The following is a 19,875-nucleotide window of genomic DNA, read 5'->3' on the forward strand; positions in this document are numbered from 1 at the left end:
ATCAAACTGGTGTTTTCATGACCATTTTGGCTTCTCTCTCCTCTGCTATGTGACCCCCTAGCAGATATTGTGTGCTGGTATTGCAAATGTTAATGTCATTTGTAATGGTACGTTAACACCTCAAGTACTGAGATGTTTCTTCTCCAGCATGAATGGGGCCTATTTAGAAACCTAGTGGCCCTCTGTGGCTTTCAGATTGGAAAAGTCTGCAATACAGGAATCAGGCAGAGCAAGCAGTGCTACCAGCACAGACAGATTTATATTTATTGAGTTCATATACCAAAATTGCCTCAATGCAGTATATTTGCTTCCATGCTGCCTGCACCAGACTGAACAAACTGCTGTTTGGTTGTGATTGGGTTACTGCACTGGGGATGAATACATGTATTTAGTACAGAATTTAGAAATCACTTATGTAGGGAGTAAGAATGAAAGGGAGAACTTAAAACCCCATTTACTAGGAATACTATGCCATAGAATGCAGATATTTAGCACACACAGATTTTAGTTGCAGTATCACATAGCAATTAATTAGCAGTTCACATTAAAGGGGTGGTTCACCTTCAAGTTAACTTTTAGTATGTTATAGAATGGATAATTTTAAGCAACTTTTCAATTAGTCTTCATTTTTTTAATTATTTGGCATCTTCTTCTGACTCTTCCCAACTTTCAAATGGGGGTCTCTGACCCCTCTAAAAACAAATGCTCTGCATGGTTACACATTTGTTGTTGTTGCTTCTTTTTATTATTATATACTTTTCTCCTATTCATACTCCAGTCTCTTATTCAAATCAATGCATGGTTGCAATTTAAGCACTCGTTGCTAGGGTCCAAATTACCCTAGCAAACTGGAGAGCTTGCGAAATAAACTAAACTCAAAAACCACAAATAATAAACAGATGAAAAACTATTTGCAAATTGTCTCAGAATATCACTCTCTGCATTATACTAAAAGTTATCCCTTTAATGGGATTGTTCACCTTTAACGTTTAGTATGATGTAGAGTAATATTCTGAGACAGTTTCCAGTTGATTTTAATTTTTTATAAGTTGTGGTTTTTGAGCTTTTCTGTTCAGCAGCTCTCCAGTTTGCAATTTTAGCAATCTTGTTGCTAGGGTCCAAATTACCCTAGCAACCATGCATTGATTTGAACAAGAAACTGGAATATAAATAGGAGCGGACCTGAATAAAAAGGCAAGTAATAAAAAGTAGCAATAACAATACATTTGCAGCCTTACAGAGCATTTTAGATAGGGTTAGTGACCCCCATTTAAAAATTGGAAAGAGCCAAATGAGGAAGGCAAATAATTAAAAAACTATAAAGAAAAAAAATGAAGGTCAATTGAAACGTTTTTTAGAATTATAGGTGTGAAATTATATCCTTGTCTTACAGCTGTGTTAATGTAGATTTTTTCATAGCAAAAAAAAAAAAAAATGGAGTTCCTTGAGACTTTGGCTTAGTGCCTTTAAATGGTCATGGAACGCCTCTGTGACTTCTAATATCCTTTTATCACTGTATGGTATGTATTTCTGATTTGATGCCACGCTTGCAGCCATACTTAGGTCCACTAAAAAATCATGTATTTAATGTTAACATGATTTTCTAGTAGACCTAAGTATGGCTTATGTATGGCTGCAATTATGGCATCAATTCAGAAATACATGCCATACGGTGATAAAAGGATATTAGGCTACCAATAAGGATTAATTATATCGTGGCTTGGATCAAGTACAAGGTACTGTTTTCTTAATACAGAGAAAGAGGGAAATAATTTTTAAAAATTCAGATTATTTAGATAATATGGAGTCTATAGAAGGTGGCCATTCCATAATTCGGAGCTTTCTGGATAATCGGTTCCCAGATAACAGATCCCATACCTGTAGAACTAACTGCAGAGTGCAGACTAATATCCAGAAGGAAGGAAGCTGGAAATGAAATACGTGTTTGAAATTTCAACTTTCATTGTTTATTACTGTTTTGGCTACATTCTCTACAATTTTCAGCAGCATCTTAAAGAGACAGTTAATGTATATTTATGTACAATGAAAAAAAATTAAAATTGGTTGCAACATCAGAAACAAGAGCCACAATGAACTGTACAATATTAAATGGTAACCTGTGTTAATACAAGCTTCCTCTTCTGTAACATGAACAAAATGACACAAATTTCTTTTTTAACAGCATGAAATTAAGGACTAGTCCCCTTATATGCTACAGAAAAGAGCAATATATTGCAAGACCAATGCACTACTGTTGCCTACTCTGGCATTGAAGGGTCTCTCCTTTTACTTGTGCAATAAAGAAACACAGCGTCCTAGAAAGGAGTTTATGCTGAAAGGAATCTGCTGTTTTCTAACACCGTGTTAAGCCAAGCAGAATAGGTTTCACTTAATGTATTTCCTACTTGCAGCCTCCTACATGGAGAATCTTTCAGATCCTCTGTAAAGTCTCAGTAACTTGCTCCAGGTAACAGAGCAAAATAAACCAGGCTTACAGTACTGTGTATATGTTTTACAGATGTGTACACATGCTAGATTGTTAATGAATTAATCTGGGATTTTTTTTTAATTGCCACTTTTAAATAGGGCAATTCTATTGGTTCGCAACAAAAAATGTACTCAAAGCAACATTGTTTAGCAGCAAAAAAAAGCGCCATCGAGGAGACTTAAAAAAAAAAAAAAAAAAAAAAGTTCAAATTAGAAAAAGCCATACTTTAAACATTTGTACAAGGGCAAACGGCTGCTGAAAGGACATGGATAACTGAAATGGACATCTGTACAACAATATACATGAGTGCGAGAAGGGAATTTATCATTATCCTGCATAGAACATTTTATTGAAGGTTTTGGTACCTCTTGTGTGTTTTATGGCAATGTAACAAAGAGAGAGAGAGAGAAAAACAAATGAATCACAGGTATCAAGTGGAATGATCCATAAAAGGAACTTGTGGGAATTGGATGGGGGTGGCCAATTTCAAATGAAAGGGGGAAAAAAACATCACAGTGAAATGTGAAGGATTCTTATGGAATATGTTAAAACTCCAAACATAAAGTATGAATCCCTCTTATATTCAGCTTTGGTTTAAATAAATGGGTTTGCGATCACTCGGGTGCCTTGTGCCCATAATCAGAAGTGTATTTTTATTCCTTTTTTTTTTTTTTTAAATAATGAAAAATGCCCTTCGTGCTAAAACTCTCCAGTATCAACCAATCGTGTTGCAGTATTACAAAGTTTATATACAATGTCCTCTCTGGAGAAAGCTTTTTTTCCCCTCATTATATTTAATTCTGTCCATATTGAATGCATGTGGTTGGTGGAACAAACATGTATATCTTGACAGTGGCCCCAAACTTGTGTAGGAACACAACCTTAGCATTGTCCCTCATTACTTTGAAAATGGCTTTGTAGGACAATGAATTGAGGCCAATGCCAAATCACATTACAGTCAAATGGTAAATTTATTCACAGTCTCATTCGCTCTTGCCATATTAATAACACTACAGAGAAAAAAAAAATCTGCCCCCCAAAACACACAATTATCTTCAAACTCCTTCTTGGTTTTCCTTTATCGTCAAGCAAAAAAATGCTGCGCCGGAAAGCTATGTAACGAATAATCATGCCAGCCTTGGTGTGAATATCAGTATGAAATGATGCTTGATGTAGGGGTTGTTGGAGAGGCCACGAGCCCAGACATATGTAGGTTTCCTGAAGAGTTGGATCTTCTCATATGCGGGAGAAGATACGCATCGTTAGCCAGTTGGTGGACATCAAACCTGTCCTCCTTGCGGTATGCTAAGCATCGTCTAATAAAGGCCTGAAAAGAAGGAAACATCTTAAGAAATCACATGTATGCCACAGGAAAACAACATTTTATATAGATATTAATTCAGCTTCAGAAATCTAGACGATAATGAAAATATTGCGTGCAGTATACTTTTAATCTGTGCATTATATGTCAATCCATGTACAACCCTTTCTTTTTTGATGTTACTGTTCAAAAAACACACATTTTTCATTGTCCCAATTATTTTTTTATAGAAGTAAAACTTGGGACTGTGCACCAGGCTCGATCTCAAACACCACTGCCCAACCTAATGAATTCTGTTGCTGAGTGGAATAGTGTTCCATAATCTGCCCAGAAGAACGGACACTTTTATAGCACTGCCATTTATTATAAGATAAAATGTATTGATTTAAGGAATGAGTTTTGTGGATACAATTAAAAATTAGGTATGCACGGAATCCACTATTTTAGATTCGGCCAAACCCACAAATCCTTTCGTCAAAGATTCAGCCGAATACCAAACTGAACTTGAATCCTAATTTGCATATGCAAATTAGGGATGAAAAGGGGAAAAAAAGTTTTTACTTCCTTGTCAAAAAGTCACACAATTTCCCTCCCCACCCCTAATTTGCATATGCATATTAGAATTCAGATTCTGTTCGGCCAGGCAAAAGTATTCGGCCAAATGCAAATCCTGCTGAAAAAGGCCGAATCCCGGATTCGGTGCATCCCTATTAATAATATACATATTTTTTTGCAGTTTTTCTGTCTCAGATTCAAGGCTGCCATCACAAATCATGGGGCCCCGTACAACATAATCATCTGGCCCCCCCATCCTAAAAGTTATTAAACAAACCACACATTAGTGGCCAGGGTTTAAATTTTATTTAGGTTAAACACCAACTTTTTAAAATCATTTCTACTAAAATACAATTGTGTGGGGGTTTAGCTTTCACTTACAATCAATTTTATGTTAACTTTCATAATATAAAAAGTACAGAATAGAAAAAAATGTTTAGTTGCTCAATACCATTTAAAATGCTCACTCTGTGGCCAGGCCCCCACTATCAGGGAGCTACAGAATTGGGTAGGGTGGGCAGAGCTGTAGTGCCTGCACGTTCCTCCCCAGCTTCCATAGTACTGGCTTTCTCTTAAAGGAAAAATATATCCCCAAAATGAACACTTAAGCAACAGATAGTTTAGATCAAATTAAGTGGCATATTAAAGAATCTTACTAAACTGGAATATATATTTAAGTAAATATTGCCCTTTAACATTTCTTGCCTTGAACCACTATTTTGTGATGGTCTCTGTGCTGCCTCAGAGATCACCTGACCAGAAATACTACAACTCTAACTGTAACAGGAAGAAGTGTTGAAGCAAAAGACACAACTCTGTCTGTTAATTGGCTCATGTGACCTAACAAGTATGGTTTGTTGGTATGTTTGTGAGTACAGTGAATCCTACGATCCTAGGGGGCGGCCCTTATTTTTTAAAATGGCAATTTTCTATTTATGATTACCCAATGGCACATACTACTAGAGAAGTATATTATGAAAATGGTTTATTTATATGAAACAGGGTTTTACATATGAACTGTTTTATGCAATATCTTTTTTTATAGAGACCTACATTGTTTTGAGGGATTGGCTGTAATTTGACCATCCTTCCGTGCTTATCCAACTTCATGAAAATGACAATAGTTAAGAAGTTGGGGAGGGGAAAGAATTGTGCAGAAGAAGCTCCTCCCACCCCACTCAATTCTGCAGCTCCCAGACAGCAGTGGGGGCCAGTTACAGTGTGAATACAGCAACCGGGCCCCCCCCTCAAGACCCAAAAAGCACCGGGCCCGGGACAGCAGTCCCCCCTGATGGCTGCCCTGCTCAAATTACAAAGATTTCACAAGTATTTGCAAAAGATATGGCAACATGCATCATTAATATTTTTATGAGGGGGAAAATGTCATAAGGTTGGCTGTCGATTGGGGGGGGGTGTGAGTTGGAGTTCAGAACACCTATATGTGGGGACACTTACTAAAAAACACTGTTGATGGGATCTCCCCAATGATATTTGATAACTGGACAAAAAATGCTTATGATGACTGCAGACTCTGGGAACCTTATTTTATTGTGGGTAGCAATATGCAATTTATCACCCATCTCAAGGCTTTACTGATTGTATTCAATTTCATTCCGTTAGAGGTTATACACAGCATGTTCCCTACCCAGTGACTTAACTGTTCTAAATAACACCAGGCGCTGTATGTAACAATGATCAGTGTAAACACAGCATGGTCGATTACCTTGGCTTCATTGGTTACAACAGGCTTCACTGGAAACTGTACTTCTGTGGCTTTTAATATTGTATTTTCCTGCAAGATATCCTGTTGAGATTGATTGTGGCCAAACGGCTGAAAACCAAAAAAGGGTTTTATCATTCACCACGGTAAATTAAATGTCAATGCTGGTGCAGTTCAAAACAAGATAATTATACTGTACCTTTCTGCCGTAGAGACACTGGAAAAAGATGACTCCTACAGACCACACATCAACTTTATTGGAGATTTTTGGTGGTTCCTTGCCCACGACAAAACACTCTGGTGGTAGATACCTATAAGGTTTACAACACATCACTAATCTACTTTGACTCAGCATGTGGCATTCTAATGTAAGTAATTGGATAAAATGACACTTTTGGGAAAGGGAAAAAGTGTCAAAAGGTATAATTATTGCACGTGCTTTAACATGTAGAACTTTCAGTTATGCCTGTGGCATTGGCTATTAGGAAAAGATTCCACTAAACCCTAAATTTAAACAAATGTATTTATCTAGTAAACCATACATAGTTGTCTTATTAGTGCAACACTTCAACCCAGGTCATGCTGTTAAATTGCATTGCAAATCACTGGCTCACACTGGAATCCATTCACTGGACTAATGGACACTTGGGGGCAAATTCACTAAACGCCGAATCGCCTAACGCCAGCGTGAATGCGCCAGCGTAGCGTATTTTCGGTAATTCGCCGATTCACTAACAGACGCTGGCGTAAATTCGCTAGTGTTACTTCGCACCCTTACGCCTGGCAAATTTGCGCAACGGACTTAACTACGCAAATTCACTGACGCGCAAATTATTCTGAACGCTACCTTTTACGCCAGACTTTCTTCGCCACCTCAGACCAGGCGAAGTGCAATAGAGTAGATAGGGATTGCTTCAAAAAAAAGTTCCCAAAAAACGCTGGTGTTTTTTCTTTTTTTATGGGTGATAGTTTGAAAAAGATCAAAATTTTTTTTAGGGCTACCCTTCCCCCCCCCCCCCCCTACATTTCCTAGCTCATGGCACCTTAACTATACAGTGGGCACATGTGTAGGGCAAAATAAAAATTTTATTTGCTGTTTTGAAGGTTTCCCAGGCTTGTGTAGTGCTGCTACATATACCTCCATTGTAACTTGAATTTGGCGCCGTATGCAAATTAACCATCGCTAGCGTAACTTTGCTTTGCTTGGCGAATTAATGCTAGCGCAACTTCGCAACCTTATGCTTCCCCTGAGCGCAACTTCGGATTTTAGTGAATTTGTGTAGTGGTGTGGCAAAGCGGACGCTGGCGCAACAACGAATCTTAGTGAATGTCCCACTTGATCTCTACCATTTTGGTTTCACTTTTTTTTTGTCTTAAAAGGGGTTGTTCACCTTGGTGCGCACTTTTAGTATGAAGATTTAAATTAACTCTTGGTATGCTGTAGAGAGTAACATGCGGAGACAATTTGCAATTAGTTTTCATTTTTTTATTTGTGGTTTTTGAGTTCTTTAGCATTTTATTCGGCAGCTCTCCAGTTTGCAATTTCAGCAATCTGGTTGCTAGGGTTCAAGTGAATGTGACTTGAGTAAACTGTGACCAAGACAAACTAAGATCTTTGAGTAAGCTTGCCCTTTTTTGGACAAGCCATGTGGGACAATATCTGGGTGCCAAGAGTAGTGAAAATAAACCTCTCCAACTTTGGCATGGGCCAGGCAATGTGGTAATGGTATGTATATCAAGCAAAGATGGATGGTGGATAATCAGACCTACCAGGATTTGTAAAGCACAAAAACAATTTCTATACAGCAACTCAATGCACTGCTGCAAGTATGTAAACTTGTTTAATAGTGCTTTATTTTACCATTTTAAATATGAAAAATAATCTTAAATTGCTAAGAGTGCACTTCCGAGCACTTTGGCAAATTCAATTATTTTTTGTTCTTATTTTAGATGTCAGCTTTTCGCAAATATCATGAATGTGTAACTGGAGTGCGCTCTGCTGTCCTGTTCATGCAGGGGCTGTACATAATAGAAGCAACAGGAGATGCTTTCCTTTGTCAGTAACTATCATACCTGTCACACTGAGTGATAGAACTAAGCAGGGAAGCATCAGGAAACACTTCCTGAATCAGTAAATTAGGTTTTCGCCATTCTAACCGGCATGCACAGAACACCAGAGAGCACTCGTTACACAATCATGATATTAGTAGTGATTGACTACTCATGAAATCTATAAAAATTAAAAAAAAGCAAATTACAAAAATGCTTACAACACTCTAAACAACTTTGCAGGGTTATTATTGGTAGGTATACGTTTCCTTTTAACATGAACCTGATGACACTCACCAGTATGTCCCTGCTCCTTGAGAAGTCAAGTCCATTCCATCCACACCATAGCTGTCATCATCCATTATCTTGGACAAACCAAAGTCGGTGATTTTTATTTCTCCGCAAGCTGTTCCATCCACAAGAAGAATATTTCCTAATCATAAGAGACATTGTTTTTATTCATTGATTCGTTCAGTGCATTTGTGTACAGTTAATTAAACACTGAGCAAAAGCAATGTATAAATGTGTAAAAAACGGATTTCTGTAATAATAATAATGGGTGAAGCAGCAAATACACATCATAAGGACACCCATGAAATATTATATAGAGTTTGAAAGCTATGGTCTGCTTTAGAGTGGGACTGATGCGGACTACAGAAGGCTCTGCATTTCAAGTATCCAGCGATTAGAAACAAGGATGCTTTTACACCACCTTTAAGCACAGACAAGAGACATGCATCAGTGAGACAAGTTGAGTCTTATAAGTGGCAAAAAGAACGAGATTAAATAGTGATTTATGAGTTCAGTGCAGAATAGTGTGTTCTACCTACCTGGCTTTAGATCGTAGTGGATGATGGGAGGCTTGATCTCATTGAGATAACGTAGTGCATTGACTATTTGCATTACAATAGACCTGGCTTCTTTTTCGGACATCAACTTATGTTGCTTTAGGTAGAAGTCAAGGTCATTACCTTCACAGTATTCTAGCACTGTACAAAACCTGCATATGAGACAAAAAAATTAAATTAATTAAATTAATTCTGGATATTTCAGGATATTTCAGGAAATACAAAGCTATTTTCACCAACTGTACCAACAAAGTATTCAGAGGCTTTACAGGGAAATCATCTCGCAAACAAATCTGCAGCAGGCAAAACGCCTTTGAACAGAAGTCAGCAAACTTATTTTTTTCACCTGTGAGCCACATTCAATTATAAAAAAAAATTGAGAGCAACACAAGCTTTAAAAAAAAGTTTCAGAGGGGTTCCCAATAAGGGCTGTGATTGGCTTTTTGGTAGCCCCATGTGGGCTTGAAGATGGTATGAGACTCTATTTGGCAGTATGCATGGTTTTTATGTCTCCAAGGAATTCAAGAATGAGAACCTGCTTTGAGGCGACTCGGAGCAACATCAAAGGGGTTGGTGAGCAAGGCCCAGGGCGCTCACAGGCCACTGGGTGGGAAACATCATCTTAGAACCACCCAATGTACTGCTAGCTTGAATTTGGATCTGCCGTGTTGGGGAGCTCTAGATCTAGAAGAGGCTATTACAGCAATGCTTTTACATATATTAGGTTTTTAACCCCCCCCCCCCCGCCCTTTAAAGGTTCAACTAGAGTAGTGGCAGATGGGGAGATTAGTTGCCCAGCGACAAATCTCCCCTACTTCAGGTGACTAATCTCCCAGAAATGCCTTCCCGACGGCAAGGATGCGATTTGCAGGCAGGATGGCATAGAATCGCTTCGGATTTCCAAAGTTTCCTTGTGAGGCAACATCGGGCGACTTTGGAAATGTATGTCATCCTGCCGGCGATTTGTAATTTTGCAGACAGTAAGGCATATTGGGGAGATTAGTCGCCTGAAGTAGAGGAGATTTGCAGCTGGGCGACTAATCTCCCTGTCTGCCACCACCCTAACGCATAACAAGGCTACCGAGATAGAAAACAATACTGTATCAGCCATTCATCAAAAGTTTATGTAAATAACGGTTTTAATCCCCAAACCTCACTGTAATTGACCTCCATGAAGGAGGTCTTGCAGAACAAATGATAGCTAGATGATAGAAGGGTAGTCTGAATGCAGTGATACTTACGTGTCTGTGTCCAAGGAAAAATAATCGTAAAGTTTAACTATTCTGGGGTGATCCAGTTCTTTGTGTATTCTGTACTCTCTGCAGGCATGCCTACAACAAACAGCATGATCAGTACAGTAGCCAAGACAAGTGATGAGTTCACTATCAAAGGGATGCAAAATATTTACTTGTGGTAGTTTTCTTTCTTTTCGTCTCTCCAGCTCTTGTTTAGTTGATGTATTTTCACAGCAGCATATCTTTGTTCATAGAGATCAAAAGCCTGAAAGAGATATGGAATCATTATATGGCTTCCACAGCAAACATATGCAAAGATTCTTACGGCTTTCAATGTCCTCTGTCTCAGCCACCCTGCACAATTTCTTTGTAATATGCACTGAACAAGAAATTCACATGCAGTATGGCCACATATATCAATGGGAGGGAGATGCAACCCATGTTGCTTTTAGGTCAGCTAAGGCTATTCCTTATACCAAACATTTTTGGATCTCCTATATAGAATTGTACAGATTTTGACATGGGGCTCAATCACATGGCCAAATGCTGACAATTAGCTACTTTTTCTTTTTTTTTTTAGAACTTTTAAATCATCTAAGAACCCAAGTCCTTCACACTATACAATGTATATCTATATTCCAAAGAACTGCAGCACACATAATACATGGTCAAGTTACTTCAGACTGATTTTATTGGCTCCATACATCATCAGACGTCAAAAAGGGCAATGTTTGGGGCCTCACTGGGCCCTTTATCAAACCTATAGTAATCCATACCATTCAGTGTTAATAGTGATATAGGATACAATAGGTTTGATAAAGGGCCTGAAACTTTGCCCTATTGGATATCAATTTGGAGCCACTTTGCTATGTGCTCAGTGTGCTGCTCTCTGCAATTAGTATATATGACAGATCCTTGGCAAGTTGGGTCTATATACTTTTTGGCATCTAAGTCAACATTGTGTGTGAATGTATAACTAAGGTACAAAGACTGAGAGGTCACCTTACTTTTAAAATGTGCTTTAAAGATTAACCATAAACTTTAAGGACCTCAGTAAATTAACACATGCTACAAATACCGCCATATGTAACAGAAGGTACTAGGTTTGGCCAGGAGCAGTAAACAATAGCAACCAATAAGATACTTGCATTTAAACAGGTGACCAGTAAATGCTACCTGTTGCACCTCAGAAAAGTTAGTGCCTTTTATTACATAACCCCATTAAATCAGGAAAGGGTCATGTGTTGGAAAACAATATATCTAACCCGCAATTCAGACAGCTGGGTAAGGTTTGTGGTACAGACAGGGTTTACAAATCAATACTCAGATAAATTGCATTTTGTGTGTGCACTAGCGTAACCCCTACTAAGCACTGCTACTGATGAAGCTGTACCGAGTACACAGGGACAGAGAACAATCAAACCAAAACAAGAACTAATCTCTAGACAAATAAGTGTCAAGCATTAAATACATACTTGTTAATAATGATTAAAAGGCTTTCAATATACAGTAGTTTAAAAAAAACAACCTTACCTTGTACACTTCACTAAAGCCGCCTCGACCTAGTAGATGTAGTAATAAATACCGTTCATTCAGTGTAGGGTGGTCTTTAAATCTGAAGTTAAATGGTAAAACACATTGTTTAGATACAGTGACTTCCACCATTCTATTACCTATTCAATATCTCTTTTATACTTCTTGTATTTGTAATTGGCTGTTCTCTAATAAACATATCAAAAGAAAAACGTAAACAAGATAATAACAGCACTAGTAATGACATTTTCAGCCTAGGATACAACTAAGCAGTTGAAGTTGGGGAGACAAAGTGACCCCCTGCAGCAACACACAGCAAAACAATATGAATAAATATTTGGAGGCATCCACTCTGTTGGTGATCTTAAAATGCTGTTCTTCTTGCACATCATATACAGTATATACCCTACTGCTGTACAGCCTTTATCAATGTAGGCCTGTGGGTGGCACTCAGGTGCACATTTTGTAGTCAGTACTGTCCAATTTATATGGTACAGAGGGCCGGAATTTTTCTAATCTACATGGTGGAGGGCCGATAATGGAAGCCAGTGTTAGCCACTCCCTGTGTTTAGACCACACCCACTTTAAACCCCACTCATGTTACTGCAAGACCATGTCCACATTAATGGCTCACTGCAGGTATCAGGGCTGGAACTAGGAGTAGGCAGAGTAGGCGGCTGTCTAGGACACCATCATTGATGGGGCACTTTTAATGGGGGTTTTTTTCTCCTTTTTTTTCAAGCGATTATTTAAGAATTTGTTTGAGTAATCATGGTCACTCAGTCGGGTGGAATCCCCCTCCTTCACCTTCTCCCTCTTGCCAGCAAGTAATAGCTCCTTCTGTGCAGTGTGCGTGAAGTGCGTATACGTGTCAGTAACATCACTGATGTGGTTGGGTGGCAGAGGGAGGCAGAGAGCTGCGGCCTGCTTAGTGTGGCTCGCGCTTGCTGCTCTCAGCCTTTCACAGTTGCCCTGAACTGAAGACATTCTTTCTATTACTGTGAAAGTGTGAAGCTTCCTGCTGGCACAGCCAGGTACAGATTTGGGCCGGGGGCCATATGTTTGCTGTTTCTGCTGGGCTGGGCGCTGGCACAGGTACATAAATACTTGGGGGCAGATGTGATCAGATTTATTTTTGGCTTCTGCTGGCACAGGTAAAGATTGGGGGCAATATGATGGCTGCTGGAGGGCTGTATGATGATGGCTGCTGGTACAGGTACGGAAGGGCTGTATGATGAATGGCTGGTGGCACAGGTACAGGGGGGGCTGTATTATGGATGGCTGCTGGGCTTGCTGCTACAGGTACAGGGGGCAGAAATGTAAGTAATAAAAGTGTTGTACACTTTCTTGCTTCCTTTATTTAAAAACCATCATGGTAAGTAGGTAAATGGTAATGCAGGACAGGGGGCGCTCATTGAAGCTCTTGCCTAGGGTGCCAAACTACCTTGGCCCGGCACCGGCAGGGATGCCACTCATATGTGAAAAAAGTTGTCATATTAAGACATACCTTTAAATCCATATTTCTCCTCCCCTGTGTATAATACAGTATCCCATCATATGATTAAACACCTTAGGGGCCCCTAACAATAATTTTCAAATGCTAACAAACCCCCAGAACAAATACCAGGCTTATATTCCATAGGGATCATAGGTCAGGCAGAGTATGGCAAACACAGGGTGCAAAGAGCAGACGAAGTATAACACACACAGGGAGTATAGGGAAGACAGAACAGAGCAGGAGACAGGAAAATCAGGACCACTCTATTATGTACTACATACAGTGACACAGTGCTGGTGTCCCATTAGCATTTTGTATAAAGTGTGAACAGGTGAACAATGTGGGCAGTTTCAGTCTGGGTCTCAGGTGTGAACAGTACAGGGCTTTAGGGGAGTGAACAATAGAAGTGTCACAAGTGTGAACAATACAGGGGTATCACATGTGTGAACAATACAGGGGATTAGTTTGAATTTGATGTTTAAACAATGCAGGGGCCAGTTAATCTCTGTAGTGATACCTTTTAAATTTTACGATTGGTAAACAGACACAGCATGCAGATTTTGATGTGGAGGGCCACATAAAGGGGGCTCACGGGCCACATGGCTGCCAGTTGGACAGCCCTGCCCTATATCATTGTTAGTACTGTAAGCCTGTGAGTCTACAGATCTGTTGTACTCAATAAAAACATTTGTGCCTGTGTTCAAATGTTGTACATGGCAATTGTAGATGAAGCTGCCATGTTATGACATGAAACACTCAGGCATCTAAAGTAATTAAGTCTCTCCTATGTATATAGTTAAACATAGAGAAGAAGCAATGCTAGCATTAATGGCTGTAGAGAGTGATATTCTGAGACAACTATTTTAAATTTTTTATTATTTGTGGTTTTTGAGTTATTTAGCTTTTTATTCAGCAGCTTTCCAGTTTGCAATTTCAGCAATCTGGTTGCTAGGGTCCAAATTACCCTAGTAACCATGCATTTATTTAAATAAGAGACTAGAATATTAACAGGAGAGGACCTGAATAGAAAGATGAGTAATAAAAAGCCCCAATAAAAATACATTTGTAGCCTTACACAGCATCAGTTTTACCCCCATTTGAAAGCTGGAAAGAGTCAGAAGCAAACCATTAAAAAACTATAAAAAATTAAGGCCAATTGAATAGTTACTTAGAAGTAGCAATTCTATACCATACTAAAAGTTAGCATAAAGGTGAAACACCCCTTTAAGTGCAAGCACAAAGCATTCAGAGTCAAATATTGTATTGTACTACAAACAGAGCTAAAATGGTCCCAACAATGTCCTCACCATCCTTCCCCTAATGGGCTTAAGAGAAGGCAGTGGAACTGTGCACTTTGTATACTGCTTCATTGTTTATGTGCAGCCCCATGTAAATAAAAAGCTATGTTTTCCTATCTTTTGCATGCCTATTATTAAGAATGGAGCAAGAAACAGATTATTTACAATAACAAGAGCTTATAAAACTAAACATTTGAGAGAAGAGTAAAACATGTTAAAAAAAATATACATATTATTTGTGCATGGTAAACCAAAAGTACTTACTGTGAATTATCTTCATTATTTATTCTTTTAAGCTCCCGTATATGAAGATTTCGAACCCTCTCTAATCTTTCCAACTCTGCCTGGATTTCGGCTTCTTCCTGCATATTAACAAATTATTTTGTTGTTTTAGGTGAGGGCAAGATGTAATTAAAGTTTTGCATATGATTTGCAGCCTTCAGTTTGTTGTGCACAAAAATGAAACAATTTGATATGATATTGGCACCTCCCCCCCCCCCGGGTGAACTCAACTTTCCTTGTCCTTTAAAATGTGAAAAGTTTTTTTTTTACAGTGATAGTTCTGAAGCTCTTTCAGAAGTAGTTCTAATGGCAGATACATTAAGAGCTCGAACAATGACCAATATCATAGGCAAAATTATCAGTTGAATGTATATTGACCAACATAAAAAAAATCAATGAAGAAACCGCTTCTTATTAAAATTCCCCTTAAAGGAAAACTATACTCCCAAAATGAACACTTAAGCAACAGATAGTTCATATCATATTAAGTCGCATATTAAAGAATCTTACCAAACTGGAATATATATTTACATAAATATTGCCCTTTTACATCTCTTGCCTTGAGCCACCATTTCATGACTCTATCTGTGCTGTCTCAGAAATCACCTGACCAGAAATACTACAACACTAACTGTAACAGGAAGAAGTGAGGAAGCAAAAGGCAGAACTCTGTCTGTTAATTGGCTCATGTGACCTTATATGTGGTTTGTATGTGTGCACAGTGAATCTTACGATCTCAGGGGGCGGCCCTTATTTTTTAAAATGGCAATTTTCTATTTATGATTACCCAATGGCACATACTACTAGAAAAGTATATTATTATGAAAATGGTTTATTTACATGAAGCAGGATTTTATATATGAGCTGTTTTATGCAATATCTTTTTATAGAGACCTACATTGTTTGGGGGGTATAGTTTTCCTTTAAACCTTGTTCCCATGGATGCATTTGTCAAGTTATTTGTTCCCCCTCTGGATTCCCACAATGCCTGTAAACCACCTGCTCATGGTATAACAGCCCCTTCCTTGTAATATCATTACATTTCTAGATGTAAATTTCTATCCCCTGTATCCTAGAGACGCGTCACTTCTCAGTGAAATATTAATGTCCAATGCAGATTACAAATATGGAAACCAAACTGTGTTGAAATGAAATGTTACAATCACATACCTTTTTTAAATGACCTAACCGAAGCTTAAAAATTTCTTCCTGTTCATGGTATTCCGCTAAAGTTAATCTGAAAAAGCAATAAATGCATCTGTTAGAAAACAATACAATTTCATAAATATTTATGGGGGGGGGAAACAAATCATTTTGATTTTCTTCTGAAAATCATGAAATAAGAAACGTACATTCCAGGCATAGCTTAAAGATGACATTTAATCATTTTAAAGTAGATTTGGAACATAAAATAGTTTAAGAGGCATAAAAATGACCTCACTGGAAACAGACATCTCTCCAGTTGAAGAAATGTTGGAAACAGTGGCCTTAAATATTAAGATATGGGAACAAAATGTTTCTGCAGCTCTTCTTAGAGTGCACAACACAATAGAGAAAAAGTACCAACACCTGGTAGCTCTGCACATTACAAAAACAGAAATATAGAGCCATTAAAATACAATAATTACAAAAAGAAAAATGCTGTAAGCATAACTCAAACTTTTATTCAGAGATTGAAATTATACTTGAAAGGTAAAAGTAAACTCTGTTTTCCTATAGGGCTCTGTCTAACCAGACAGAGCAGTGCTTCACAAATTCTGCACACAACAAAAACCTCAGCATATTTAAATTATAAAAAGTGTGAAAAAAACCCCAAAACCATAGGAACCCCCCCAGTAATGGTAAACATTCTAACCCCAGGCCAGGATTCATCTTAAAAATATACCAGTACTTCAATGTATCCATCTTGTTGAACAATCCCTGCCCCAGCACATGCAAAGTACAAAAACATTGTTGTTATCACTGTAACTGTCTCAGTAGTAGCATGACAACCTTGCATTTTATGGAGTAGAAAATCATAGCAACCATTTCGAATTGTATTTTCATTAATATTGTTGTTGGCCAATGAACAAACTTTATTGTTTAGTTGAAAGGGGGCAAATACCAAAGTAACATTAAAATTTGAATATTCCCAGAATTTGGCAACTTACTTATAAGATAAAGTACAATGGCTACTGAAAGGATTTACATCTATTATTATGTATGTGTATAACCATAGCAAAACAATGAGTATATCTATCATCTAGCAGCCATTATCCATTTCCAGTTTTTGGTTCACTCTTTGCTAGGTCAAGCTGTTTCCAAAGAACACAGGACACACTAGCAGAGAAGTGCTTATTGAATAGAAATTAGATCAAGGGTAGTATCTTGCCTTGCCATGGAGGGAGGCACCTTAGCTAATGGGTGCCCATGCAGACTCTTTTCATTGGTAAGGCATAGAGGCACTTGATCCTGGCCAAAGGCTTTTGCGTATGATTGAGCTCGAGCTATGCACCCCAGGCCTTGTAAACCTGGTGGTCTTGGCAGCAAGTAACACTGGCACTTTAGCGAACTCAGCACTTTCTACCACTCTTTATGAATTTTACCCCACTCCTTTTTTAGCACGTATGCACTTTTAGCACTTTTTAGGATGGGTGCATTATCTCCAGGTATTCACTGGTTCCTTCTCAAAAAATCAGAGGGAACAACCAAAATACTCATACCAAAAATGTCAGCCAGTCTAGCCTTCCTGCTCAGTAATATGGCTGATCAAGGAAAGCACTGCATGTAAAGGTAATTCATGTGAGCTTGCATCCAAACCGTGTCATTTATCATCAGTCAGGGAAAGAGCAGGGGCCGACCAGGATGAAACATTATGGTGGGAAAAAGGGAAACATGAAACACTACTCACAACTGTGGTAAACTTGGTTTTACAAAGGGGTCATTTTCAGCTCCATTTACAGCTTTGTTTTTCCGCTGCTTTGGTTCTGAGTTGGCAGAGGGAGTCTGAGAACTGTTTGATGATGGCGGCTTCCGCTTGGCCAGTTGTTTTCTTTGTCTTTCAATATCTTCTCTTTGCTGATTCACCCATTCCTGTTGCCTGTAAATAGACAGATACTTTAACAAAAGGAACAATAGAACAATGAAGAATATGCCATTAAATAGTAAATGTGCAGAAACGGTTTCCAGGCAACGCAATATATGTGCTTATTGTATGGAGTTATTCTGATGTAGGAGTATGCAAGCGGTGGTAGTGTATCACATGTTTTCATGTGATTTCACCACATCAAACAGAGTTATAGCTAGGAAGGTTTAGTCACGCACGGTTTCTTATTTTACATACAAAACAAGATATAGATTGTGACCAACGATAGTATGCATTTCTAATATGTACTTTATTTTTCTTTTCTTGGGGGGCAGGGACATTTCTAAGCCCAATGCCGCCTCAGCTGGCTGACACATTTAAAGAGTTGGTTAAGTTAACTTTTTAATTGGTCTTCATTGTTTTTTTTGTTTTTTGAAATATTTTGCCTTTTTTCTGACTCTTTCCAGTAAAGGGTGCAACTTACAGTTGTAGGCAGGTAGGGAGCCTAACATACAGCTATTAGTTATGCATATAAAAAGCAAAAACTACAAACATGCACAACTCTCTCTCACAGAAGTAAGAAAAGAATCAAGTTATGACTAGGCATAGAAGGAAGAAACAGTAAGCTATATATTGTATGTAGTATAAAGCCTTTGGTCAGATGCAAGATCCATACCGGGCCATGGCGAACACAAGCAGGCACTGGTCAGGTGAGTATAAAGTTCTCTATGAAGTGAGTTAGGAGAGACAGAGGACACAAGGTGGGCTGGGACAGTAGCCATTTCTACTCATCAGAGACCTTCTCTCTAAAGTTTTTCTTTTGTTTAGCAGTTTCTGTTGACATTTCCTCAATCTCTGTCATTTCTTTCACTTTAAACTGCTATTTTGTAATGGAGGGGGTTGTGATTTTTTTTCTGTAACTTAAAATTTATTTGGTTTTAACATGTCAGTTTCCAGACATTGCAACTTCTCTGGAAAGTCAGTAACAGAACACCAGTGCAATTTTACAGAGTCATTTTGTAATGGCGTTGCAGAAATTTATACAAACGATAGAAAGAAAATCAACAAAGAGCATTAAAAGAACAACATAAAAACATCAGCATTCTCGGGTTTGTGGATCCTTTCCTAACCCTTTTTCTTTTTACCTCCTATTACCTAAGGGATTAGATATGCCCATAGCGCATGGTATACCATCCCTACAGCTGAGACGTGAAGTTGGAAGGTATGGAGCCCTTGGCCCATTCCTGTAGATATTTTCCCTTTATATCTACAGGAATGGGTTTGTCGACCCAGTCAGGGCGAGTTATTGTGGGATGCAAAATAATCCCATTTTGACCATATTTTCCTATTCCTAAATCTTTTCCACCTAGCAGAGATAAGAAGCTTGGCAGCACAGAGCAAGTGGCATGCATGTGATTTGTCAGGAGCAGGAGTTTTAAGCAGGGGACAAACAAGTATATTCAAACATAGTGCAAGTACCTTATGCCAATATGGTGAGATGAGATTACAGGCCCAGAAGTTATGCAGTATATGGAATATAATACCACCTAGTCAGGTGCTATGTTCCATAGGCCTAAGAGCTTCCCTGTATTCCACTGAAATTAAACTACAACTAAGGGCTCCTATTATTGCTTAGTAATGTAAACTAGTGTACCAGCTGGCTGTGTATGTGGGGTGGGGGTATAGTCTTAGATGATATCTTGCCATAACATCCAGCATCTGACACTTTACACCTTATGATCCTGCACCATCAACATTATTAGTATTCCTTGTTTCCTATGTTTCGGAAAGTCCCTGTATGTTTGCAGAAACACGGAACTAACTTTAGTTACAGCTTAACAATGTTAGCTGTAGTCTATTCCGGTATATATTTATTGTAAGAATCAGATAAAAATACTTGAGAGAATGGAGTCAATGGTTCCATTCAATGAAAATGAATGTAATATAAAGGAAAGTATATTTTGCAACTGATACATACAATACA

The 19,875-nt window shown here is 38.4% G+C and overlaps 1 protein-coding gene across 1 annotated transcript in view; it reads right to left on the reverse strand.

Annotated features, from left to right (window-relative positions):
- Positions 1-1,944: 1,944 nt before the first annotated feature.
- Positions 1,945-19,875, reverse strand: part of tlk1.L (tousled like kinase 1 L homeolog) — an 86,508-nt gene continuing 68,577 nt past the window's right edge. The window contains exons 11-21 of the mRNA XM_018235890.2: positions 17,718-17,906; positions 15,998-16,064; positions 14,810-14,907; positions 11,750-11,831; positions 10,390-10,481; positions 10,223-10,312; positions 8,964-9,133; positions 8,431-8,566; positions 6,284-6,395; positions 6,088-6,195; positions 1,945-3,815 (exon numbers count right to left, since the gene is read on the reverse strand). Of these exons, the coding sequence (XP_018091379.1) occupies positions 3,639-3,815; positions 6,088-6,195; positions 6,284-6,395; positions 8,431-8,566; positions 8,964-9,133; positions 10,223-10,312; positions 10,390-10,481; positions 11,750-11,831; positions 14,810-14,907; positions 15,998-16,064; positions 17,718-17,906 (1,321 nt within the window). The 3' untranslated portion in view covers positions 1,945-3,638. The remainder of the gene's footprint in view (positions 3,816-6,087; positions 6,196-6,283; positions 6,396-8,430; positions 8,567-8,963; positions 9,134-10,222; positions 10,313-10,389; positions 10,482-11,749; positions 11,832-14,809; positions 14,908-15,997; positions 16,065-17,717; positions 17,907-19,875) is intronic.

This window comes from Xenopus laevis, chromosome 9_10L (assembly GCF_017654675.1).
Source record: "Xenopus laevis strain J_2021 chromosome 9_10L, Xenopus_laevis_v10.1, whole genome shotgun sequence".
NCBI classification, from domain to species: domain Eukaryota; kingdom Metazoa; phylum Chordata; class Amphibia; order Anura; family Pipidae; genus Xenopus; species Xenopus laevis.